Source organism: Callorhinus ursinus, unplaced genomic scaffold (assembly GCF_003265705.2).
Source record: "Callorhinus ursinus isolate GAN/ISIS: 27379988/994484 unplaced genomic scaffold, GSC_fseal_2.0 scaffold12, whole genome shotgun sequence".
Lineage (NCBI taxonomy): Eukaryota > Metazoa > Chordata > Mammalia > Carnivora > Otariidae > Callorhinus > Callorhinus ursinus.
This window is the reverse complement of record NW_027397074.1, coordinates 62,744,641-62,770,778: the sequence shown is the minus strand read 5'-3', so window position 1 is coordinate 62,770,778 and position 26,138 is coordinate 62,744,641. Positions and strand designations below refer to the sequence as shown.

The 26,138-nt window shown below is 39.3% G+C and overlaps 1 protein-coding gene, 1 non-coding gene and 1 pseudogene across 5 annotated transcripts in view; 1 reads left to right on the top strand and 2 right to left on the bottom strand.

Moving 5' to 3' along the window:
- Positions 1–14,454, bottom strand: part of PTPRZ1 (protein tyrosine phosphatase receptor type Z1) — a 170,189-nt gene extending 155,735 nt beyond the window's left edge. For 2 of the 4 annotated variants that reach the window (XM_025865777.2, XM_073899127.1), the window contains exon 1: positions 14,066–14,454. In XM_025865777.2, coding sequence (XP_025721562.2) covers positions 14,066–14,123 — 58 coding nt within the window. In that variant the 5' untranslated portion in view covers positions 14,124–14,454. The remainder of the gene's footprint in view (positions 1–14,065) is intronic. The other 2 variants (XM_073899129.1, XM_073899130.1) reach the window with 1 other exon arrangement.
- Positions 14,455–14,988: 534 nt separating this feature from the next.
- Positions 14,989–21,667, bottom strand: LOC141373780 (putative uncharacterized protein C6orf52 pseudogene; annotated as a pseudogene).
- Positions 21,668–23,631: 1,964 nt separating this feature from the next.
- LOC112818630 (small nucleolar RNA U13) lies at positions 23,632–23,740 on the top strand. Its single transcript, XR_003206634.1, has one exon. It is a non-coding gene; the product is annotated as a small nucleolar RNA U13 (small nucleolar RNA).
- The last annotated feature ends 2,398 nt before the right edge of the window (positions 23,741–26,138 follow it).

The following is a 26,138-nucleotide window of genomic DNA, read 5'->3' as shown; positions in this document are numbered from 1 at the left end:
TGTGGTCCGTATATACAATGGAATATTACTCAGCCATCAGAAAGGATGAATACCCAACTTTTACATCAACATGGAGGGGTCTGGAGGAGATTATGCTAAGTGAACTAAGTCAAGCAGAGAAAGGCAATTATCATAGGGTTTCACTTATTTGTGGAACATAAGGAACAGCATGGAGGACATTAGGGGAAGGAAGGGAAAAATGAGGCGGGGGGTGGGAATGGAGGGAGAGATGAACCATGAGAGACTATGGACTCTGAGAAACAAACAGGGTTCTAGAGGGGAGGGGGGTGGAGGGATGGGTTAGCCCGGTGATGGGTATTAAGGAGGGCACGTACTGCATGGAGCACTGGGTGTTATACGAAAACAATGGGTCGTGGATCACCACATCAAAAGCTAATGATGTATTGTATGGTGACTAACATAACGTAATAAAATTAAAAAAATAAATAAACAAAAACCCTAACTGGGATTATATGTGAACATATTGTCTCACTGAAACGGCACAGACTGGCATATTGGATTGTAAGCAGAATGCAGTAAGCAAGCATAATTACTTCCACACAAGAAAGTCTATATCAATCTCTTCTTGATGACCTACTTTCAGTGAGTTTTCTCCAGTAATGCAGTCACCCAAACAAATCTCCAGCAGACTGTGTACTACCGTCTCAAAGCCTCACGTTAAAAAAAAACCAGCGCTCCCCATGTATCTCTAAGGGAAAACTCGGTGTATAGAGGAACACTTTCTCTGCCAGCATTCAGAGAAGACCCAACCTGTCTCACTGGAAAAGGGTTTAAATGCCATTATCATTAGTGGAAAGATTGTCAGGCTACAGAATTTTGAATCCTCACTTGCTTGAATGCCATTGAGTCTAATACAACTTAATCTCTCATCGTGTTTGTAAAAACTAAGAGTTGTTTTATTTTTTCAAGTTGACAGATGCCGTAAGACTCTAATTAAAAAATGTGAAGGGTGGGTGGGGGAGGGAGAAGGGAAGGAGAGAGAGAGAGAGAAGCTGCAGCCTTGGAAAGCACCTGCCAGACAGGGAACTGGAATACGTTCTTATGGGTGTTTTATCATTGGGGAGTGGGGGAGGGTAGAGGGGTTACTATATAAATTTGAATAAATTACTGAGGAAAAAAGAAGCATCTTGTGTTTTGTTGATTTCTTCTGCCAAGAATACTAAGTAGCTAAAATGCAATGCAATGTGGAGAAGAAAATAAATTGGGATCACAGGCAAGAAAGAAGCCTGATGAGACGGATCATGCCATCTCTCTGGTGGGATGGATGGTGCCCGGATTGTGCTGTATCTTAAAGGATTTCGGGGCAACATGTGCTAGTCATTCTTGGCGAATTAAAAGTGATTTCATTTCATCCTTTGTGCCTCTTTCAGGGAATCCATTTTGCAGACAGCACTGACATCTATGTCCAAAATTCTTGCCCCATTTTGATAGACTTTTAGCCAAGGATCATATGCATGTCAAGTCATTCTTTGAAATTTTAGCACCAAGAGTTTACCTTTGTCACAAATAGCAGCTGCCACCACCAAAAATTAAGACTCAATTTGGGACAGAATTCACTGTGGAAATTAGGGGACATTTTCATAGCAGTAGGTGCTGAACAGAACATACAAGAGGTGTGTTTTAACCTGCACATTTCCCTTCTACGTGGTGCCACTTACACTACTATTTTGAACGTGGTAGTGTAGGATACTGAGGAGAATTAAAAGCATTTCAGATTAGAGCTGCAAAAGCCAACCAATTTCGGGATTCAAGTTTCTCTTTGAGTGAATAATCTAAAACAAGTAATATGGACGTATCTTTTTGTTTTCATACAGAACAACAAAAGGAGGGGTGTGGGAGAGAACACAAAGGAGGCTTAAATTATTGAACGAAACAGTAAACGTTCCAAGTTCAAAAGGAGGAAGTGAGGCTCACAGAGACAGTTTAAAAATGAATTTACATCTTTGCCTCCCCTGTTAATGACTTTCCACAGACTTAAAATCTGATTCATACACTCTAACATTTACTTCATTATTCTCAATTCTGTCGTGCTCCCACCAGCATTCATTTTATATCTGTGACCAGATTAACTCCTCAAAGAGAAAAAACTACTCAAGTCGACGCACAGTTTTAAGCACACAGTGGCTGTTCATTGAAGATCTAGGGAAGTAAGTTTCACTGATCTCGAGTTCAGCTCACCGAAGAAGCAGACCTTCCACCTCTCCTTCCTTTATGTTGGAGGCAGGAAAAAGTCAGGTCGAAAACATCCAGGACAATTCCCACCCTTAAGATTAATAATTTTCCCAAAGGATTTAATCTTTTAATGCTCAAAATAAAGCATAAAAGCACTGAGAAGCAGAAAAACATTCATATATATCCTTATTTATTGTGTGTGTGTGTATATATATATATATATATACATATAGATACAATATATAATATATGCATACATATGTGTAAATATATAAAAATACTTACATAAATATATATTATATATATGCATATCACATGTCATTTACTCACTCTGAAAGCCATCAAAAGAAACTTTACCTTAACCAAATATTACTCATTAAGAATCTATTTAGCTGTATTTCTTAAATATAGAAATCTTGCATCCAACTTCTGTATAGCATAATATAGATATATTTCTTCATACAAGTTAACATACCAACATTTTTATTCTTGACAGCTGCCACTTTATCCCTTTTCTAAATTTAATGATTTGGTAATTTATCACTTCACATATCAATATATGTTAAGAGACATACAGTAGATACCAAAATCCTATTGCATTTTTCATGGATTAAAAGAATTGTTAAAATCAATTTTAAGAATTCTGGGAAGCCTATTCTATGGATTATTTTTATTGCACTGTTTCTATGTAAAACACAAGTTGCAGGAAATTCACGAACATACTAGTTTATGCAGTATGAATATGATACCTTCAAGCAGTCTGAAGTTGTGGATATTAAGAAAGCCTACTTACTGGCAGACGGCTGACTGAAATGTCTCAGTAGGACCTGCTGTCATTTTTAAGAGCACAAATACAAGAATTTTAGAGGTGAAGTAAATAGTTTTGATGACTTGATGAAATTAGGCTGGCACTTCAAAAACTAATGATATAATGTGTGGTGATTAACATAACAATAAAAAATTAAAAAAAGAAATTAGGCTTGCACTATGAATATACTCAAATTCCTCCACCCTTAAGGAAAAAAAAAGATGGTTTTATTTGTTGTTGTTAAGTTGTTACTATGACCTCTACTAAAATAGATAAAAATAGATCATTGTAAGTGGCACTATTTCTTCTTATGAATTCTCAAGGCCCTGAGTTAATCAGTTCAGAGGAAATGTTTAGTTTCAACTCCTACATCTTATTTTAACAAATTTGGAGTTCTACCGTTCAGTAAATGAGCAGTCTTCAAGCTACCTGCCTCTATTTCTCTCTCTTTTCTTCCCTTCCAATTATCAACTTCCGTAGAACTGTTATGTATTTGCTGCCTCTACTTTTCCTTCCTGGATTATTTCTTTGACCCTATGTGGTCCCTGCTACACCTTCACATTTCCAGGGAAGACACTCCCTTGAAGACTACCAATGACCCACTCTCCAGAGAGTGGCACCAATTCCCAGCAATTACACCAACTGCACTTGTATCAAATGAGGTCATGTATTTGAAAGTACCTATTAACCATTAAAGTATTATATACAGAGGATGGTATTATTATACCTCCAAATGATCTATCACATTTCCCCCTTTGACTGTCACACTGTAACAGCCTTTTAACTGAGCTTCCCGAGTCCCAGTCTGACTCTGCTCCAAGCCATCTTATCCTGATACTTCAGTTATCTTCCTAAAATAAAGAGATCTACTCAAGTCATCCCATGACTCATAACCCTTCGTTTCCCACTATATACTGGATAAATTCCAAACTCCAAACCTTTCAATTAGCCATGGGGAATCCTACCTACCATTTGATACTTTTCCACTAGTATACACCTCTCCCAATTTTTTTCCTCCCTCCAAACAGCACATTCATCCCCAGTCCATGCTTCTTTGTATACCACTGTCCTTTTGCCACTAATGCCCTTTCACCCCTTCCACCCTACTACTAATGCCCTACCCAGACACCCTGCAGGGTCTACATCCAACCCCACCTCCTCCTAGAAACCTTCCCAGAGGTGAATTTAGCCTACACTCCCACACAGCTCACACTTTCAGGTTCCACAGCCTCTGCCATGTAGGACAGCTACTTATGTACGGATTTTTCTCTCTTGCAAAAGCTTGGGAGACCCCTGGAGGCATATTCTCTCTAGGGGAAATATTTATTACAAGGAAGGTGCTCAATAAAGATTCAGTGAATTGATTTGTGCTTGTGTCTTCACCATTCATGATTACGAATATTAAAGTAGTTGTTTGGACCATGTGAAAAAGGTCTTTGTTAACTTTTAAATAGAGCTATAGTGCTTTTCAAATACAGTAAAAACAAAATACCTAGACGCGATAAATAATGCACATATAATTTGAACATGCACATACAACATGAAGTGCTGAAATGAAAAAATGCAGCTAAATCTTGTGCTTACTACGTGACCGAAAATAACTCTGACTCTAAGACATTATACATGGAGAAAGAAATTAAACAAGATGGGGGAACAACAAGAATATGCATCACTGACAAAATAAAATCTATCATGTGCCCATGTCCTGATAAACGCAACTGCCTCCCACCTCAGAGGCTGGTTTAGTTATTGCCCACCTGCTGAGAGACTCACATCTTTGGACCAACTCCAAGAACGTCTGGCCTCTTGAAGTTTCTCTGGCTTGCAAAGGCTACGAGGTCAACCACTGTAGTCCATACTCCTCCTTCTAAGGTTACCCTGAAACTGAAACTGCCTTACAAAGAGGAGAGAGGGATGGGAAGTGTTCCAGGACCTTTGTCCTGTGGCACTAGCTTCACTTTAGGACAGCGTAAAACTTGCCAATAGCTCAACCTTAAAACAAATGAACTAAGATTAGTAGTATCATGAGGTTGACCTAGAATGGTGGGTTTTCAAACGTTGGCTGTACTCTGTAATCACTTGGGAAGTTTTAAAAAATATATTCATGTCTGGGCTCTGCACCCACGCATATGCTTGATCCCGGGACGGGGGGGCCCGGACATCAGTGTTTTAAAAGTTTCCCAGGTATAGAGTCAGCCTGGTCTGCTAGGACAAAATACCATAGGCTGAGTGGCTTAAACAATGTTTATTTTCCACAGTTGTAGAGCTGAGGAGTCCAAGACCAAGGGGCTAGCTGGAGAGAGCTCTCTTCCTGGCTTACGGATGGCTGCCTTCTCACTCTGTCCTCACGTGATACAGACAAAGAAAGCTCTGGTCTCTCTTTCTCTTCTTATAAGGAAACGAATTCTACCATGGGGACCCCACTCTCATGACCTCATCTAAACCTAATTACTTCCCACAGGCCCCACCTCCAAACACCATACACACTGGGTGGTAGGACTTCAAAACAGGAGTGTTAGGGGAACACGAACGTTCAGCTCATGACACCAGATAATTCCAAAGGACAGCCAGGATTGTGACCACTGACCTAGATCAGTGGTTATCAATCTTTATTTTTGCACTGAAACAAACACGATGACCATATTGCATGTGCAGTGTGCTCCTCTGGGCAGACCAAGAGTCGGTACAAGTCTGTGTGTCAGGGGAATGCCACTTTTATATATCTCATTCCAGAAAATGCCAGAGGGTGAAAATGTCCCTACAGAAATCACTTTTAATTTTGTGATGACAATGTGATTGAAAACCATGAGAAAATCTAGAAAGTTCTTTATATCTGGCCAGCATTTTGTTATTCTAAGCACACAGTCAGGACTCTGGTGGTAATCATGATCTCTGCTAAAAAAGATCACTTTATTTAATTTTCTTTTAGAGATTTATTTATTTGTCAGAGAGAGAGAAAGAGAGAGAGCACAAGCAGGGGGAGTGGCAGGCAGAGGAAGAAGCAGGGAGCCCATTGCGGGATTTGATCCCAGGACCCTGGGATCATGACCTGAGCTGAAGGCAGATGCATAACTGACTGAGTCACCCAGGAGTCCCAAAAAAGGTCATTTTAAAACAGCAACATTTTCTTTTATTCCTACTCATGGTACTGAGTTGATCACTTCAGAGGAAAGGTCTAGTATCAAGCCCCATCTTGAGTTAAATATATTAGAGCTTTAGATTTCAAGAAGTAAGAGGTCCAGTCAGTGATGGTGAAAGAACAGAAAAATTATGGAGTAAATGTTAATAGGGAAGGCAGAGAAAGAAGGACAGAATAATTCTCCAAGAGTTGAAAGCCACCTGTAGTCATTGTTATCAATGTTTGAATAGAAAATCCTTCTTTAGTGCTAATTAATAAATTATTCTTTCCAAATATATGAAGACTATATTTCCAAGGACACTTGTAAAAAAATTTATCTTTTGTCAATATGTACATAAATTGACACATGCTTAGTGAATGAGACCAGAAGGTTCACATTAACGAGGACCCTGAATAATTGTATTTACTTTAATATCTGTGTGCAAATATCAGAAGTAAAAAAACCCAAAACAACCTGCCCATTTTAACATACTAGAATTTTTAGGAAGAATTCCTTAAGCCCTACTTTAAAAACTGTATTAACTACACAGGTGACCAGCTGGCTTAGTCAGACGGACATGCGACTTGATCTCAGGGTCATGAGTTGAAACCACATGCTGGGTGTAGAGATTATTTCAATCAACACATAAAAACTAAAAAAAAATATGTTAACTACAAAGCTCCCCAAATTATATTAACACAGTAAAAATATTTTTCAATAATGGTATCAAATAGTATCAGTTTCTCTTTATCAAACTCTTCATCAAGATGCTGAGCAATGTTGAGTTTGTTTTTTGTTTTTTTGTTTTATCTTAGATTCATGCTTAAAGGAAAAGGTGGAAACGAAAGGCCACACACACACACACACACACACACACACACACACACACACCCAAAAAGAAAGGAAGGATGGTGAATGAGAGAAAATAAAGCAAATATCCCAATAGAGGAACAAGTCTTTTTTCTGCTTTTAACTCCTGTGAGGATTTCTAACTCATCCCATTATCTGTTCCCATTTGCATTCAACTCAATTCAAATATTTGTTGAACATCTATGTGCAGGGCTAAGCTAGGTGCAGTACATCATCTCCGTGATTAATGATAAAACTACAGACAAATTCGAAAAGCATGCATAGCCACATAATATAACTGCACTTCTGTCATTTATCCGGTTTCCAGAACTGGCTTGGGCAGCTGACTGATTGAAAATACAGTCTTCATGGATTCAAGATACTTCGTTTCTCATTACCGACCACCCCTTATCCCCGTTACCTTTTCCTCCCTAACAGGTGAACATGTGTGCACACACACACTCACAGAGGCACACATACACACTGACTTATGCCCTGCCCCCTGGGACATATCCAGGCTTCACTGGTACCAAGACATCTATAATTAAATGTCAAAATTGCTCCTGCCACTACACGTGTAGGATCAATCACGGGGACTTTATTTTCCATGCAGACAGTTACTGGATCTATGTGATGCTTATATGCACTCGTGGCAGAATCAAAGAAAGTGAAGTCCTGGTGCCAGAAGTAGCATTAAAAATGGATGGGTCCAGGTGAATGCTGACCTAACGCAAAGATTGGGGTAAGAATCAAAAGCAGGAAAGGCCGGAGGAAACTGGCTGATCCTAACAGAAAGAGGTACTGCTAAGAAGCTTCACAGTACCCTCTCTCTCTGACCTTGTGCATTAAAGATTTATTAAGCACTGACTGTAGGTGCTAAAGCCAAGAATGTTAAGTCCAAAGATGAATGAAATAAAGTCTTTGCCCTCATGGAGCTAGTCTAGTGGGGGAGACAGACAGATACTACAAAAATAATATAGTGAATGCTAGAACAAATTATGGAACATAAGCTGTGAGGACAGAATCCTCACTCCTGAACTAGAAGCTATCTCTCCCAGTCAGCCTGAGTCCATAAAGGCCACCAGGTGGCCATTAAATTTTCTTCATCTATTGCTGCTCTCTACCCAAGACCACCAGAATGTCTCTGTGGTTTTTATATGGCAGACACAATACAAGACAAAAATAACTCAACACTTCAAATAATTTTAATGACTTTAGAAGCGTTTTTAGTTGTTGACAACTTCTTATCAGTACTAACGCTCAACATTTTATCCACTTTTTTTGATTCTAAAACAGCTATTCAATAGACTCTCTGCAGTGATAGAAATGTCCTCTACCTGCATTGTCCCATGCAGTGGCCACCAGCCACATGTGGCTACTGAGCACTTGAAATGTGGCTAGTGTGAATGAGGAACTGAATCAATTTACTTTGATAAACTTAAAATTGAACTGTCACATTTGCCTAGTGGCTATGGTATTAGGAATCATAGTTCTAAAATATAAGTATTTTAGGATTGTGCAATATGATCAAATAATTTTCCCTTTAATGCCTATACAGTATGTCATACATGTCTCTGAAGAATTACAAACATGGATAAAAACTGATTTCTTTTTGTAACCTGAAATTGCTGCTAGGGATCACTACCAATAAAACATTAAAAGCTAAAAGCACAATCTAAACATGCCTATGTCTTGTTTAAATTGACTTTGAATTTTACCGCTGGCTTTCTCGATGAAGTGAGAAACATTCTAAAATATTTGAAAGTTAAGATATTTAACACATTAAGAGGTATTTCAAAAAGACTGTTATTCTCAACTAGGTCTAAATGTAGAAAGTATCTTAAAAGTGAGATTTCAAGAGGGTTTTCACTGTGGGGATTGAATCAAATCAGAAGGACTGGAGGCGTCAGGAATGTTAGGACTCCGTATGTTTATGCACTGCTTAATAATTACTGCCTAGTCGATGTCAGGCACTCAGTAAACACGTAACAAGAGTAGTTAAAATAGTATGGACAGGAATGTGCTACATCTGGATCAAGGTGGTTAAGTGACCACACACATTTGTCAAAACTTTCAAAATGGTACACTTTCTAGGGTAAATTATGCCTTAGTTTTATTTGTTTTTTAATGGGGAAAAAAAGTAATATGGGAGCACATGAGGAAAATCATGAATGGAGATCTGCAACAAAGCCCATGGGAATGGGAAATGTAGCATCACATCTCTTAGGAAGCAAGCTAGTAAATTCCAAACAGGAAACTGGTCTCCTAGGAAAGAAAGAAAAAGGCTCAGGCTCGAGAGTCAGAAGGAATGTATAGGCTAACACAGGCTGTGTGAAAATAGGTAAGTCATTTGGCTATTCTGTGTTTCACTTTCCTCAGCTATAAAATGTGTAAAATGAAAACACCTACCTCCAACAGTTTGGGGAAGAATGGAATGAGAAAAATGTACATAAAATATTCAGCACCTGGCAAACACTGAGTAGATGGTAAATGGAAATAAAACACAAGCTCATCTTCTTAATCAAGCCCTTTTTTCGAGATCCTCTGGTTTTGAATGAGGGGGTTCCATTTCCATACTATAGTCTGAATGGTTGGCAAATGGGTGGTCAAGCACAGCTACCAGGTTAGACAGAACTCAAAGTTCATTGGAGTAAGGGGAATGGGGAAATGCAGCTCATGTTTCCAGAAAAACCTGAATTTTTGCCAGAAGCAAAATTCCCACAACATAAAATTTTAAGCAAGTTCCCAAATATCTAGTGCAGACATAAGAGCATAAATGAATTCGTCAATGAAATGATTTATCCCGGCAAACTTCCCTGAGTGAAAGCAAGTACAGTCTCCATAAAAAGGAGAGAGAGATGAAATAAAGAAAATTTCTACTTTGCAAATCAAAAGTAATTAATTTTCTGAATGGAGACTAGTTATTATTTGGGGAGAAAAAGCATGAATATTTTCTATTCCTGGTTACGATTTGTTTTCAGAGAATAAACAGACCAAGCTGAGAGTCACAACATTTTGGATTCTACTGCTTCCATACTCAGGATAAATTAGGCAATTAATTCTTGCAAAGGAACTGGGTATAATTTGTAGTTAATGTGTTCCTTAAAGCAGTAAGATACGACCTAAAGGTTCAGAATCTGATTCATTACGTATTTCACAATAATGTTTAAACTCTTGAATTTAGTGTACCTTGCAAAGCTGTAACTCACTTCATTCAAAGATCCTGAATTCTCATTAGTTGAGAGAAACTGTTCCTTAGAAGCTCTTAAAACACCTACCTCTCCTCTATGACTCATAATTAAGCCTCCTTACAGGAAAGCCACTGCAGTTTGTCCTATTACCTGTTCAGTGGGTCAAGATTAAATAATGACAGAGTTGTGATGCCATTATAGCAGTGCTCCACCTAGCAGAAAACCTCTTAATTATTCTAGAGAAGGTCCAAATTCACTTAGGGAATTACCCTGGAGTCATCTTCAATTTCTGCCTCTCTGATTAAGCATCTCCTTCAGCTGAATAACATTCAATGTTGTCTAACTCATGTAATTTTTAAAAATATTATTAAGTTGGGTATCAGAAATCAAGTCCACCATAAAAACTTGTTAATAATCCAGAAACTATGCTAACATTTAAATGTCAAACTAGCTCAGTAGTTGTCAAAGTATGGACTTGGACCAACAACATCACCATATCCTAGGAATTTGTTAGAAAATGAGATTCTCAGGCCCCCGCCCCCAGACCTACTGAATCAGAAGCTGTTTGGAGTGGGCTCCTAAATCCGTGATTTAATAAGTTCTCCTGGTGATTCTGATGCTTACTTAAGTGTGAGAACCATGATCTAGCTAGTTCTGGCAAAGAGTGTTCAGGCCACAGGCCAATCTTGATAGAATTACCTAAATAGATGAACCCACAAATATATTTAATCCCCACCCACAAAAAAAACCCAAGTTTGTTCCTCTTTAGTCTCCAGTTATCCCCAGTATTAATTTGGAAAGAAAGGATTTGTTTCAGTACAAATAATTTAATGATACTATTTTTCTGTTTGGAGAGTTACTTGAAAGAAACAATTGGTCTACATGTCCAGTTCAAAACATCAGGGCATTTTAGGGATGCCTGGGTGGCTCAGTCGGTTAAGCCTCTGCCTTCTGCTCAGGTCATGATCCCAGGGTCCTGGGATCCAGTCCCACATCCGATTCCTTGCTCAGCGGGGAGCCTGCTTCACCCATGGCCTGCCCCTCTCCCTGCTTGCGTGCGCGCACATGCACTCTCTCTCTCGCTCTCTCTCTCTCTCTCTGACAAATAAGTAAATAAAATCTTTAAAAAAAAATCAGAACATTTTAAACACAGAAAGTGGTTAAGTCATTAGTTGCTAACTCATTCTTAATTGTTAACAATGAACACCTTAGTGAATGTTACAACTTGTTCCAGGATAATAGTAAGAATGGCAGCCTAACATTCATTCAAACTGTATTGGAGCGGTCATCCTATACAGCACCTCTCAGTTTAGATAGACTTTCCCGAGCATTTATTACCTGTGCCAGCCCACATCATTGGCTCCAAGGACACCGAAGATGAGCAATAAATATACCTACAAATACTACAGTAGTTGTTGAGGGAAAAATAATTGAAATGGAGGCTGCATATTTTATTTGTAGGTAATATGCTTGAGTGTTTCAAAACATATTACCCTGAAATCAAGATATTCATCTGATTTGAGGTTGACAAGGCCCGTAGGTCAACATGTAGGCAACAATGTAAGAAGTCAACTTTGTTAAAATGGAAAGGGACACAAAAGTTGTCACCCCTCAGTCACCAAAAAAAAAAAAAGCACATTTTGAGTTCTAAAACAGGCTTACATTCAATATCATTACATAAACTTATAATACTCTTAAATAATTAATTTAATTCTTTACAGTTAAATTTTACATCATCAAAGCATTAAAGAAACATCCACTAAATCAAAATCTGTATAACCAAAAATAATAGGTTATAAATAATGCTTTGAGATAAGCCTTTGCAAACCACGGAATACTGGAATGGAATATCATTCAGCCACAAAAAGGAATGAAGTACTGATACGGGTTACAACACGGATGAATACTGAAAACATGCTAAGTGAACGAAGTCAGATACCAAAGGCCACATATCGTATGATTCTATTTCTATGAAATGCTCAGTAGGCCAATCTACAAAAAGAGAAAGTAGCTTAGCGATTGTCAGGGCTGGGGTCAGAGAGAATAAAGGATGACTGTTATTGGTTTTTTTTTGCGGGTGATTAAATGCTCTGTAATTAGATAGTGGGTGATGGTTGTACAACTTTGTCAGTATATTAAAACCCACTGAATTGTACACTTGAAAAAGATGAACTGTGTGCTATGCAAATTATAACTCAATTTTTAAAAATTCACAATATGTTCAAAACAGTGGTTCTGATGGCATACAAAGCAATATTCTCTGGTTTATCTCTGTACTACAGTGAGATTTATTTTTTATTTACTTATTTTTTAAAGATTTTATTTATTTGACAGAGAGAGACACAGTGGGAGAAGGAACACAAACAGGGGGAGTGGGAGAGGGAAGAGCAGGCTTCCTGCCCGAGCAGGGAGCCCAATATGGGTCTCAATCCCAGGATCCTGGGACCATGACCTGAGCTGAAGGCAGATGCTTAAGGACTGAACCACCCAGGCGCCCCATACAATGGGATTTATTTTAAATAATAATCTAAGTACCAAAAGGATCTGGCTTTCTTGTTAAAGCAGATCTATAATAGAAATGCAAATTCAACAGGTGTGTATTTGATGAGCACAGCACTTTCAAAAAATGTCTTCCCCAGCCCCCCCTCCAGATTCAACTCTGTGGTTTTAGAGAAAACCAGGACTAGATTCTCCTGCTAGTCTTAAATGTCAACCTTGTGTATCACATCACCTCCTGAGTATTTTTGTGAAGCTTTCAGAATCTAAATTATGTCCATTATCTGGGGGGCTGTTGGCAATTATCACCATATTTGAAATGTAACTCTCATTAGTTAGAACAAGAAATGATTTCTCCTTGTAAAGATTACTGTGCCAAGAGCAGCACCATCTATATTGAATAAAAATGTAGGTTAATATCTACAATGAATAATCTAAAATTTAAAAAAATTGGGATCCTCCTACTGAAAAGAGTAAAATATGTGTATTCACAAGTGGAGGTACATCTTCTAACTTTCAGGTTATACCTCCAAACCTATTATAGTCCATCGTAATAGAAAATCTTCATGAAGGAAAAAAGATTTTTTTAAAAATAAAATATAAAAATCCAATATTACAATTCTTCTGGAAAATGACTGGAACACTGGAATCTGCATCCCAGGTAAATAATTCTAACTGGCTGTTTCAAAGTGCAATTTCAGTACTGAATGTGTAACCTGGAAAGTGGTGGATGAAAGATGAATCCATGAATACATACATCAACCTGGAACTTTCCTGTGACTTTGGCAGCAGTGGCAGAACGTTGATAGAAATTTTGATTGCAACTTTTTTTTTTTTTTTAACGCAACTGCCCAGACTTGAATGTGACTAAATTAAAAGTACTGGGAAACACTGAAAAGTCAGGTTGGTGCTTGTTCCTGTTACTACCTTTTCGGAGTGTGTGTGTGTGTGTGTGTGTGTGTGTGTGTGTAACTAGCATCGGGCACGTGTATTTTTCATTCAAGCCCATAATGAATCTAAAAGCAAAAACACTATCTAATACGAAGCACCGCACCTTGGTTGTACTTCTCTTCTTATGTGTACCTAAAAGGATCTTTTCACACTTTGCAAAACAGGAGAGACAAGAGCTGTGTGGACAGCAACCGAGAATGGCAAGCCTCTCCCTTCTGGCCGAGCTCCCCGCGGGCGGATGGAAGGTGGTGGAGGTGAGAGGTGGGGACGGGGTGCATTCTCCCACGCCGCTGACACCCATCGCGGCGCCGCCAACCGCGTGGGATCCCCAGTCCACCGTGCCTTTTCCCTCCTTGCTAGATGGCGGCGGCGGTATCAAGTACATAATGCTCTCAAATCCCCCCACTGTGTCCCAAACGATCCCGGAGATGAAACCCCACTGAGGTCTGATCACTCACCCAGGCGGCAAACACAGAGGAGCTGGATACAAGCGAGGAAGCGCTTTAGGATTAGCATTTCCAGAAGGTCCGGGGGTTCCCCCACCACGCGGCAGCTCAGCTTCTTGGGGGGTGGACAAGGAGGGGGCGCGAAGGAAATATTTTTTCCTCCAGTGTACAGATTGGTGTGAGATTGTGTGTGTGTGTGTGTGTGTGTGTGTGTGTGTGTGTGTGTGTGTGTGTGTGTCTGAAAAAGAGAGAGAGCGAGCGAGAGAGCGCCAGCGGAGAGACTGAGAAGAAGACGGGACTAATCGGAAGCAGGACGCGCGGTGGTCGGGGGAACCGGGAGCCGCTAGCCGAGGCGCATGCCGGCGGGCGCGCGAGAGTTGGTCTCCTCTGCGGGCTGCGGCCGAGGTCTGAGCGCTCGGAGCGCAGCGGTGCCTGTGTGCCGGGGGCGCGCTCCGGCCCTGGTGTGCGCGCCGCGGCTCGGTGGGGGCGGGGGCGCAGCAACCGCGCCGCTGGGAGCGTGCAGCCGGCCCGGGGTCGCGCGCGGCGGGCGGAGGGACGCAGGGGTGCGGTTGTCGCTCAGGGTCCGGGTCCCAGAGTGGCGTCTTACATAGCGACACCCCTCCACCCACCGTTCCACTCCCCCCCCTCCTGGTGCCTGCCGGTGGCTTCGCTGCTCTGGAGTTAGTGGAACCCGCTGGGGTTTAGAATCTTCGCGGAGAAAATGTCTCTTCATTAAGACTCCTTCACCCTTTTGGAAGAGAAGAGGAGGCCAGACCCCCATTGTCCCGCACAGCCAGAGACTGACCTTTGGGGTTCACCCCTGGAAATGTTTTTTCATTTTATTGTTGTCCTTCCTGCAGATGCTAAGTGGGTCCAATCAGCAAGTGGTGGGGGCTCCTGGGTAAGCAGGGTTCCCCTCTCCGTTTTCTTTCTTTTTACCAAATCACCAAAGTAGTTCCAAACCCCATTACCTCTAGGGCAGTTGACTGCAAATAATCTCCAGCCCTGTGACCAGTGAGACCCTGCCCCCTCCTCAGGCTCCGATCAAACTGTCGTGCTGTGTACAGCTGCGTGGAGGAACTTTCAACTCTGTAATGTTCCTCCCAGACGGCACTACCCGAGTGCCTCCTCGCACAGGGTCGTACGGAAAGATTTTTTAATTGCGTGATTGAAGGATGTACAAAAGAACTATAATACATGACTTCTGCTGCCTCGGAGCTGGAAATGTCACGCCGTGTAGGCTTATGTCTATGGTGGTCTCTCTAACTAGACTGAACTCCTTAATGGCAGGGAGTTTGCTTTATTTATTGTTCTAACCCAGCTCCTAGCACAAAGGCAAAAATAGTCAGTAGGTGTACCCTAAATGTTTGTTGAATTAATCTGAAGCCTAAATGAAAAAGATAAGGCAACTGGTATCCTCCATGAGCCTGACGGCACAAAGCCCTGAAAATTCGTGTGCTTTTCCAAGCTTTTCATTTCTATATCCTTTAGGCATAAGTATGTTTTTCTACTTATGTGAGACCCAATTTGGAGCCTTTTAGGAATCCTCTCTAAGGCACGGAAAGTCAAGTTCTGGAATCATCCCTTGTATTCTTAGGAACCATTTGATGTAGGTTATCCGTACAGTGTGTACTCCTGTGTCCTGTTCTTGGTTCTAAAATAGTATTTCAGCTTAAATATTTAAAGAAAGAAAGCTTATCACATACAAAATTGAGTTCTGAATGTATTTTGAGTATTACTACCAGTTCCCACTAATATACACAGCCCCTGAACACTAGTTTAAATGTACAGAGCTAATGATGCCACTTGCTGTTGCTTCAGGAATTGATTGCAGCCATGTAGCAACAAATTTCAAATATATCTGGAATGTTTATTCAGGAGCACATATAAGTATTAAAGAATCGAGCCTTGATCTTGTTTTTCCCATGTATAAATTAGTATAAAAATGCTATAACTTTTGTAAAAGTTATAATGGGGATTGATGATTGCTCATGTGAGTTTCCACCTGGGAAGAAAATTTTTGCTAGCATTAGCAAGAAGTGTAGATATAAACTAGAAATGCTTTCAGAGCTTAGAGTTTAACATGAGCTGGAGTAGGCAGAGAATGTTTCCTAGAGATGTTTAGTTAATGGAGGAGGACTAGCCAGGAAAAAAAATTGATGTGCAAGGAGGTGGAGATGGAAATGAAACTCAGATGTCATGTGCTATAAAAACAGTGTGAACTAAATTTGAGCAGATTGAGTAGGGTCACACTAAGGGAAACACTGATTTCCTAGTGGAGGAGCTTGTACCTGAAGTAACAAGCAAAAAAGAACCACAGAAGAAACTTCCAAGAACTTCAGCTGTTTAGAAGGTAGGTTTGCTCTGGAACATGTAAGGTGTTCCAGGAGGTCTCAGTGATCAAGCCTACCCCAGCAGCCTGCCAGAAGAATCCAACAATAACAAATATCCTCCTATCTCCCCTTACTTGGTCAAAAAGTCCATCACTAGTCACTCTTTTGAGTTAGATCACAAAACAAAGGCACTGCTGAAATCAAGGTTACCCTGGTAAAAAGGGCAGGTAGAACCTGTGGTTTCTGCTAATTCCATTCCCATATTTAAAAAAGATTGTTATTTCCCTGGGAAGGCACAGAAATCACCTTAGGGAGTAGTCACGTTGCTATTAAGGTTTGTACAGGGGGAGGAATGGCAACCAATTTTATGTGGCCAAGTGACAACAATGGAAAATGGACTTGGAGGACCAGCCAATGTAGATCTGATAGTCCCGGGGAGGGTGGTGGAGTGGGAAGCTCAGAGGTTCAGGTCCTTAGAATATTAGGTCATTGCAACAGTCCAGGTGTGGGAGAAGAGAAGATATCAGAAGGGCAGGAACAACAAAAACATACTGGATCTCTCATTTCACAATTTTACAGGGGTCATGATCATTTCTGAGATGTGTTATGACACATCGTAGTCAATATGCATTAGCCATTGTGAGTTAAAGTTATAAACCTGTAAAACCACATGGTTTCATTCAGAGTCTAAATTTATCTTTTTATCTACCTATCTATCCATATATCGATAGATATAAAGACATATATGTTCTATAAGTTAACATATTTGTATTTTTTAGAAATATATTTTATATTTATACTCTGTGTGTGTGTGTGTGTGTGTAAAGTTTATTTACGTTATGCTCTATCATGTCAATCACTTTTCAGTCCTGAGAGTTTGGATTTACATGCAGGGTTCTGCACATTCCTGGGATAATACTTTCTTCCCCCCCAAACAATAACAAACCGAGATACAACGAATATGATAGTTGCATAGCTGAATGGACATCTTGTTTTTTGGGGGTCTCATCTGGGAGTTTTGAGTGACTTGTGTCCAGAATCAGCCAGTGGCAATTCATGGGCGACTCGTTGAGTTCTTCAGTGTTCACCATAATCTCCTTAATTCCCCAATATTCAAATGAAGATGTGGATCTTCTAGTGGGTGTTCATCTCAGTTTTTGTCTAGAGCTGTGGTTTTTTCAATTGTAACCTAAGTTTCAGCTGGGCATCCAGATGTCACACACACAAAAAGAAGGTTGTGTCTATTTCCATTTACTGCACAGCCACAACTGTAGCCAGAAAGAGAATAGCAGGTGTGCTGTTTCTCATACCAGTTGGCCAAAGGGGTAACCCTGGTGGGCCTGAAACTCTGGCTTCACTCTTTGATAGTACCAGTAATAGTTATTTTGTCGAGCTATGCCAACAAAATAAGCTACAAAGTAAATATTTATATCTATCTAATCAGTTCTTTAAAATTCATCCTTTACATTCATTCATTCAGTACATTTTTATTGTATATCCATTATGTATCAGACATTGCTTTATGGGCTGACTGTTCAAGGATGAATTACTCCATCCCTACCATAAAGGAACACATAGTCTAATAGGAGAGAAAGACATTGCTACTACAAAATGTCCTTGTGGAGGATTGTCAGATAAAATGCAGGATGTCCAGGTAAATTTGAACTTCAGATAAACAGTGAGTATTTTTTTAGTACAAAATAATTTTAGTGCACTATGATGCACTAAATTTATTTAGTGAATAAATTTTTGTATAATGAATAATTTTTAGTACAAAGTAATATTTTAGTGCACTCCATGCAATGTTTGGGACATATTTATATTAAAAAATTATTATCTGAAATTTAAACTTAACTGGGTGTTCTGCATTTTTATTTGCTAAAGCTTACCATCTCACTTTGATGTGTCTGGGAATTGTCTGATGTAAGAGCTAATCACTTGTGGTTGTGAAATGTCCATGGTTTCCCATTAGTTTCCTTACTCTACAAATTATTTCCAAAGTATCTCTAATATGAATAAGGTTAGGGGCAGATGGGGGAAGGAGAATATTTTCTCTGCAGAATCTGCTTAGCTCATAACTTCAAAGGAAGTGCTAGGAGACAAAGAATATTGTACAGTCACTAAAGAAAAAATGGCATTAAAGGGGAAGTAAAATATCTCCACTTCTTATACTATGGTAGTAACGAGTTGTTTCTGTTTGACTCACATACATTATTGCTCATTTTTATCCATCGTCATTGACAAATATATTTGAGTAGACGTCATTAAGTTGGATTGCTTAAATATTTACAGTTTGAGAAAGTAATTGTTATTTGTTTAGAAGCAAAAGACAGTTTTTGGAATTATAAGATGTTTGTCAGAAGATGATCTTGTTACTTGAAACCCAGTGTTTTAGATTGTGAGGATAGAAATATCTTGTGTTTGGTATCTTAACAAATTTTGTTCACTCTGATTGACACCATGGCATCTACTTATGGCACCTTATAGTGAAATTTCTGAAAAGAGTTGAGAGTAATTTTACTTTCTGCAACATAGTCAACCCTTTTACTTGGATTTGTCCTACTAGTACTTTCTACCTAAAGAGCAATTATTTCTACCTGCCCAGTGACTCTCAGGAGTTTAGTTAGATGGCCTATTACTGCCTTTTCTTAGGCCTAAAACTGGTGGGAGGCTACTCAATGATAAGTCCAGAGCTGAGTGTGATGTGGTAGTCTGAGTCCGTTTGAAAGAAGCGTAACTATGAGTAAGAGAAAACCATGGTATATTACATGCTTTGCCTTTTAGTGTCTTGCTATGATCGACTATAAAATAACTTAATCTTATTGTATGCAAAGTATATAATTCAGTGATTAAAATTGTGTTAAAAAATACAAAAAGGTAGGAATCATTTTTTTGTCCATGTCAGGAATATTTAGCAATACAAGATTCAGCATAATTCTTCCTGTGTATATTAGTAGAATATTATTTTTTCATATTTTATATGTTTTCATTTTAAAATAGCTTAAAATTAAAATTATAATCAAAACATAACCATACACTTCGAAAACTATTTGTGGATGAATATTGCTTAAATGGAAGTCAGAAATGTGCTATATTGTTAATTGTTGGTTGTGTTAAGATAATTGTTAGTTGTAGTAAGAGAATTGTATTCTTTAGAAGAGGTGATTCCTCTTCTACATTGTGCTGGTCATAAGATAATGACTGATATTTCAACATCTACAGATCTGGCTCCCTTCTTCCTACCTCACAACCATCCCTATTATGAAAGAGAATAATCATATTTCTCTTTTACTCCAACAACATGATCTGAACTCCATTATTCAAATAAGTTCCAAGGGCATGTGTCTTCAAATTTGTATTGCATTACAAAGATCCAGATGGCCGAATTTAGGTTTAATAAACCTAAATGCTACTTTGATTTCCTTGCCATTTAATGGTGAAAATGCACTTCTCCCTCTTCTACCAGAGACAAGCATGGGATTTCAAGTCTTCCAACAAGCTTAATTTAAAATCAATATTTGTCTGCTCTCTGGGTCTTTGAAAAATGTCCAAGATGGTGTTAGAGTAGAAAGCAAACGTGTAAAACAAGTTCTGCAAATCAGAAAATCAGCACTGGACTGGGTCATTCAAATGAGCTGCTGTATTTCAAAGGTATAAACATTTCTGATAACTGGTCATTTAGCTGTTTCTTGCCTATCTCCAGTCAAAAATAATGTAAAACCACTCTAGATGATCCATTATACTTTTGACATTAAAAACCACTTTGTTTGTCTTTATTTTTAGCCAAAATATGATCTCTCTATAACTGCCCTCATTTGATTTTAGGCATCCAGAACAAATCTCTTCCCTTCCCCCCCCCTTTTTTAAAAAGATTTTATTCATTTATTTGACAGAGAAACAGCGAGGGAGAGGGAACACAAGCAGGGGGCGTGGGAGAGGGGGAAGCAGGTTTCCTGGCTCGAGCAGGGAGCCCGATGCGGGGCTCGATGCGGGGCTTGATCCCAGGACCCTGAGATCATGACCTGAGCCGAAGGCAGACGCTTAACAACTGAACCACCCAGGTGCCCCTTTTCCATTCCCTTGAAGAAAGAGATTTTGCTTTCCTCTAATCCCAAATAATGAGATTTTCCTTCTCTTTATAAACTTGATCTGAATCCCAACTCTTCTGGGGCCAATGATCCATCATTTCTTTGAATCTCTCTCTCCCAATTTATTCTCTTCATCAGGCTATTAAACCATTTTTTTTCCAGTTAAAAAAAAAATTCTTCTCTTTACCGCATGTCTCATTATCTAATTATAGTACCAGGTGTGTCTTCCTTCACGATTGTCTTGTAAGAATAGACCATAATCATTATCTCCATTTCCTTACCTTCCAATTTCTCTTGAAGCACTAACATTAGGTTTCTGCCTTCCTTATTCCATTTATAGTGGTCTTTAAAAGCTAAAAAATCCCATTCTAATAGCCTTGCAATTACAGTGCACCCCAAACTAAAAACTCATCATTCCTCCCAAAATGGTTATTTTCTAGAATCCTCAAAACCTGAAAAGTCTCCCTAGCTGTTCTTCCCCACCACTCAAATCTAATCAGTCCCTAAGTTCCACAGCTTGCTCTTAAATTCCATTCTGTTTCTATCATTGTTTCTTCACATAATCAGTGGGCCTGGCATATATTCAGGGATTAATAAATGTTTAAGTATGCGAACTAATTTATCAAAGAAGGGCAGCTCTTGGGTCAGTTCTATCAGCTACTTCTCATGCCTGCTTATAACAAGGCTCCAGAGAGCTCCTTGATGTTCCCTTGTCAGTTACTGGTCACTAACCTAGACCCTCAGACTAAGGAGGCATCCCCTCTCCTTGATGACAGACTTAGACTATGCAAAACATATTTGCCTTGACTTAGAACTTACATGGTAGTTTTTGTTCTTCAACTGACAGCGTGGCTAGAAGGCCTAGAACAAACCTCCAGTGCATTCCTAGCCTATTATAATCTTATTCTGTCCTCCTCCTTCACAATTAACTCCTCCTCTGCTGATTCCATTCAGGCAAAAGACCAGCCAGGCCTGGGAACTTCAAATTTTCCCTGATGTTTCCAGCAGCAGTATTTGGCCTTTAGTTATTTTAAGTTTGAAGAGTTAAGAAATATCTGTATTTCTGGGCTGTTGCAAAACCCTGGCATTTGCCATTGGCCATGCCCGATACTTTGGCATCCACTTTTACTTGCATTTTTTCTAGACAGCTTCTTCTGTTCTTTGAAATAGGAAGAGAAGCTGAGGAGGCCCATAGCCCTAGAGGATTCTCTCATTACTCTCATAAGAAAGGATATAACTCAAACAGATAATGTACAGTTGAGAAGCTGGTGTAAACATAAATCAAAGTTCTAGAAAACTATGATCAACCCTCTACTGAAACTCCTTCTAGCACAATAGTGATTATACTAACACTAACATAGTACCTATTGGGTACCAAGCATTATTCTAAAGGTGCTGTATATAAAACTGTTTAATCTTCCAGCAAATGATGTGTGTAACATTACCATTTTCCCAGTCTCATTTAAAAAACGGAGGCAAAATTATTTGTCCAATCACATAGATTATAAGTGGCAGACCTCGGGCATGAACCCATATACTTCATTATTAAACTACACTGCCTCTCCCTGAATACAATCGAGAGATTCTATGCCAAGTAATCCCTTCCCAAACTCAGACTGGTGCCTTACATGGTTGGAAACATGTTCCCACCTTGCTTTCCTGATACATAGTACACTCTACAAAGCTTGCCCCAAGTCAAATGTCAATAACATGAACAAAACGTGTGGTGTGAGCAATACGTGCCATTTCAGGAATTCTGTTTGCCCAAAGAAGACTATTATTAGGGCACCTGGGTGGCTCAGTCGGTTGAGCGTCTCTGCGTTCAGCTCAGGTCATGATTCCAAGGTCCTGGGATCGAGTTCTGGGTTGGGGTCCCTGCTCCATGGGAAATCTGCTTCTCCCTTTATCCTCCCCACACCGCGCCCCCGCTCTCTTTCTCTCTCTCAAATAAATAAATAAAATCTTAAAAAAAAAAAGAAAGAAAAGAAAACTATTATTAGCCGGAGAAGAATACCGTAACTCCCCCCTCCCCCCCAACTGCAGTTTCTCTTTCTGGAGTTTCAGTTCCCACCCACCAACCGTGGTGCAGAAACAGATGGATGATCCTCCTGACGAATCGGCAGAACGTCAAAAGAAGCCTAACTTTACGTCAGAATGCTACGTCATTACCTCGCTTAGTCTCGCGGAGGCGTTCTATCAACTCGTTTCATCCCGGGAAGAAGGGTGAGTACAGCGCAATGAGATATTTTAAGAGAGCGAGGCCACATTCACATAACTTTTATTACAGTCTGTTATCGTTTTTCTATTTTATTATTACTTGTTGTTACTCTCTTACTGGGCCTAATTTATAAAATAAACTTTATCACAGGTGTGTATATATAGGAAAAAGCATAGTATATATAGGGTTCAACGCTATCCAGGCCCCCACCGGGGGCCTTGGACTGTATCCCCCACAGATAAGGGGGGACTGCTGTACTGGCTGGTGTTTCTCTTCAGTTACCTTAGTAGATATATTTGGAACTAATCCCTGCAAAGATTTGGGAAATCAGCATAGCAGAGTTGAACAGAAGGAGACATCAAAACTAGAGAACAAGGGGATATCATTAGGAACCTTGTTTTCTTCCCTGAGGCCCCTAGCACCTGGTAGATTTCCAAAAATCTTAGAAGAAAACAGATAATGACAGTAATGTTTATCCTCTTGACTATTAACTCTGTGCTAAATATTCTGGCCTGCATTATCTTTAATCACTCCCAAACCCTACAAATTTGATACATCATTCCCCCATTTTGCAGATGTTTGCCAAGGCGGCAAGAATTTACCATTATTCAGAATCAAAGAACTTGTGGTAGTGGAATTGAATAAAAAACCGAGTTTCTCTGGTTCCAGTGGGTGTGCTTTTTCCATAAACGTACCTTGAATTGTCAGTCATAGGAAGGCATCTTTCTCAAGAAATGGTAGCGAAATACTTACCATATCACCCAGTGAGGACTTGTGGTCCAAACTGAATCAACAAGATTCCTGCTAGTTTTATATTCCAAAGAAACTGGTTCTTCATCGTGTTTATGCCTTTCCCTCTTCATATATGTATGTTTGACAAACTTAAATTTGAGGATTGATCAAGCACATTTAGTAACGTGAAGAAAGGCCTATGGGTAGATCCTTTTGTAGTTCATAAACGTGATGATTGGGTGATTGGGTATTCATGCTATTGTGTGGCATGTGCCTCCCTCAAACCTTGTTACCACCTAAAATGCCTAAAATGAAAATCAAAACGGAGAAATAGGTTATGCATAGTGAGTGTATCAGTCAGGATGGGCTAGGTTATACTACAGTAACAACAAAAAATTAAACTCTCCGTGACCAGACAAAAATTTATTTCTTGCTCACTTGAGGCCAGTTTAGGGTTCAAGTGACTCTCCAGGGTATCTGCCTTGAATGGCATTGTTTGACACTCCAGGGTGCTCTGAGCTTTTGGCAACTCCTTCTCAACATGCATTTTCACAATTTCAGGGAAAGAGAGTGTGGTGGGTCTTGCACTGTCAACTTAAATATCTCCACACAGACATGACATGTATCACTTCACTTCCAGTCCATTGGCTCTCCAATGTGCCTAGAAGGAGAAGAGAAACAAACAAGGGTGAATAACAGAGGTATCTCCTACACAGAGCAAAAATTGAAAAAGAGAAAGAGAATGGAGAGTATAACATAGAAAGAGAAAATCGATAGAGTATACTGTTTTATGATTGCATAATGGCTTGGTAATTGTTTTTTCTGTCTTAGGCTCTGAATGTTAAAAATTATTCTATAGTCTTTCAGGGGGAAAACATGTAAATCTCCACTGCTAAAGTTGAAACAGCTCACTAAATGTTATATACCCTCCATCACTCTTTGAGATGTTGCTCCGTCCCTGAAGGCTTTTGTAGGAGGTTGAAGAGGTGGATGAATAAGAGTGAAGAGACTGAATATGACAGCAGAGCAAATAGTTTGTATTACAAAAGCAAATCACTTCTCTGATTCTTTCCTACCTTTTAGGAAAGAATCAGGGAAGTGATTTGCTTTTTTTACCTCTGAAGTGAAAAATGTTGATTCCATTTATATACTTTAATATCATGAAGGCATGAACTCATTGTATTTATAACAGCACTAGTCATTCTATCACTGCTTAGAAAATGAAAAATGATTTTACCGCTTTAAACTTGAGCCCAATTTTTTTTCATTTTACAGTGAGAATATAGTTTAAAGAGAACTGCTCCTGGAAATAAGAGCCTGAGGAAAGAACATGGTCCTTCATCTCACTTGAGGGGCATCGTGTTCCTCTCTGTTGTACTACCCAGAGCTAATGTAATCGAAGTGACATATAAACTGAATTGGCTTTCCAGATTTTCGTATACTTGTAACAGGTTGTTGAAGAATATAGACTCAGAGGTAAAAATATGAGAAACTTAAATTTTTTTTCACCAACTGTCCTCAATAGTTACTATGCTATAAATTACTTTTTCCATCTCTTATTGCATCTTTGTCAGAGTCTGTAAATTTTCCAGGCACTTTTGTTTATTAAAATTCCAATCAAGTCTACAGCATCAATATTGTATGAATTCAAAGCTGTTCTTCTCCAGAGATAAAGTTGAGTAACTTGGTGGTTATATGTTCTTCTTACAGGATTCTTACTCCTAAATCTTGTAAAAGTTCTGAATCCTCTGGGCTTGGGATACAGATCAAAGAAAAGTGGCAAATCTCTCTGCATTTGTCTGTGTGATGACACAATCCTCTTCTTATCATTTTGTTTTGCTTTTGTTTTTGTCACTTTTCTGACTGTCATTGATTGGCTATCTATGCTTTATAGAGAATATTCAGTCTAACTCTTGATGGTTAGGCAAATATATGGATTCTTTTGAGCTTCTCCACTACAAAATTTTCTTTTGTGCATGGTCTAGAGTTGTCTCTGCTTTTCCCCTTGAAAGCCCACAACCCATTGGTCTACGTTTGTGGCTGGTTACCTTACTGTTCATAAGTGGGAATCTCTCTCAAGTGAAGTACTAGCAAGATAGCTGAAGTCCATTTACCTTCTGAATTGTCCCTTCTGTCCCTAGGTATGTTAAATGATGATAAGACTAGATGGCCCTCCAAGGATTTCCACATTCGAGTCCCTGGAATCTATGAATATGTCATGTTACATGACAAAGGGAAATTAAAGTTGAAGATAGAATTAAGGTTGCTGATCCCAACTGAGTTTAAATGAGAGATTATCTTGAATTATCCGGGGGTGGGGGGATGGCGGGGATCCATCTTTCCAGTGTCCACTACTGAGAAAGTGTGTTCAGGAGGCAAATTTTGAGGATTTTGTCTATCTAAAAACATCTCTGCCATTGTCTTGAATTTATTTTGTTTGGGAATTGAACTGAAAATAATTTTTGCCCAGAATTTTGAAGTAGTTGCTCTATTTTCTTCCAGCCTTCAACAGTGTTGATGACAGGCTACCAAAGCCATTCATTTTTTTTTAAAGTGATCTCTATACCCTATCCCCATCTCTCCCAAAGTTTAGAGCCTTTCTGATCTTTCTTTCTTTTTCTTTTTCTTTCTTTCCTTCTTTCTTTCTTTCTTTTCTTTTCTTTTCTTTCTTTCTTTTTCTTTCTTTCTTTCTTTCTTTCTTTCTTTCTTTCTTT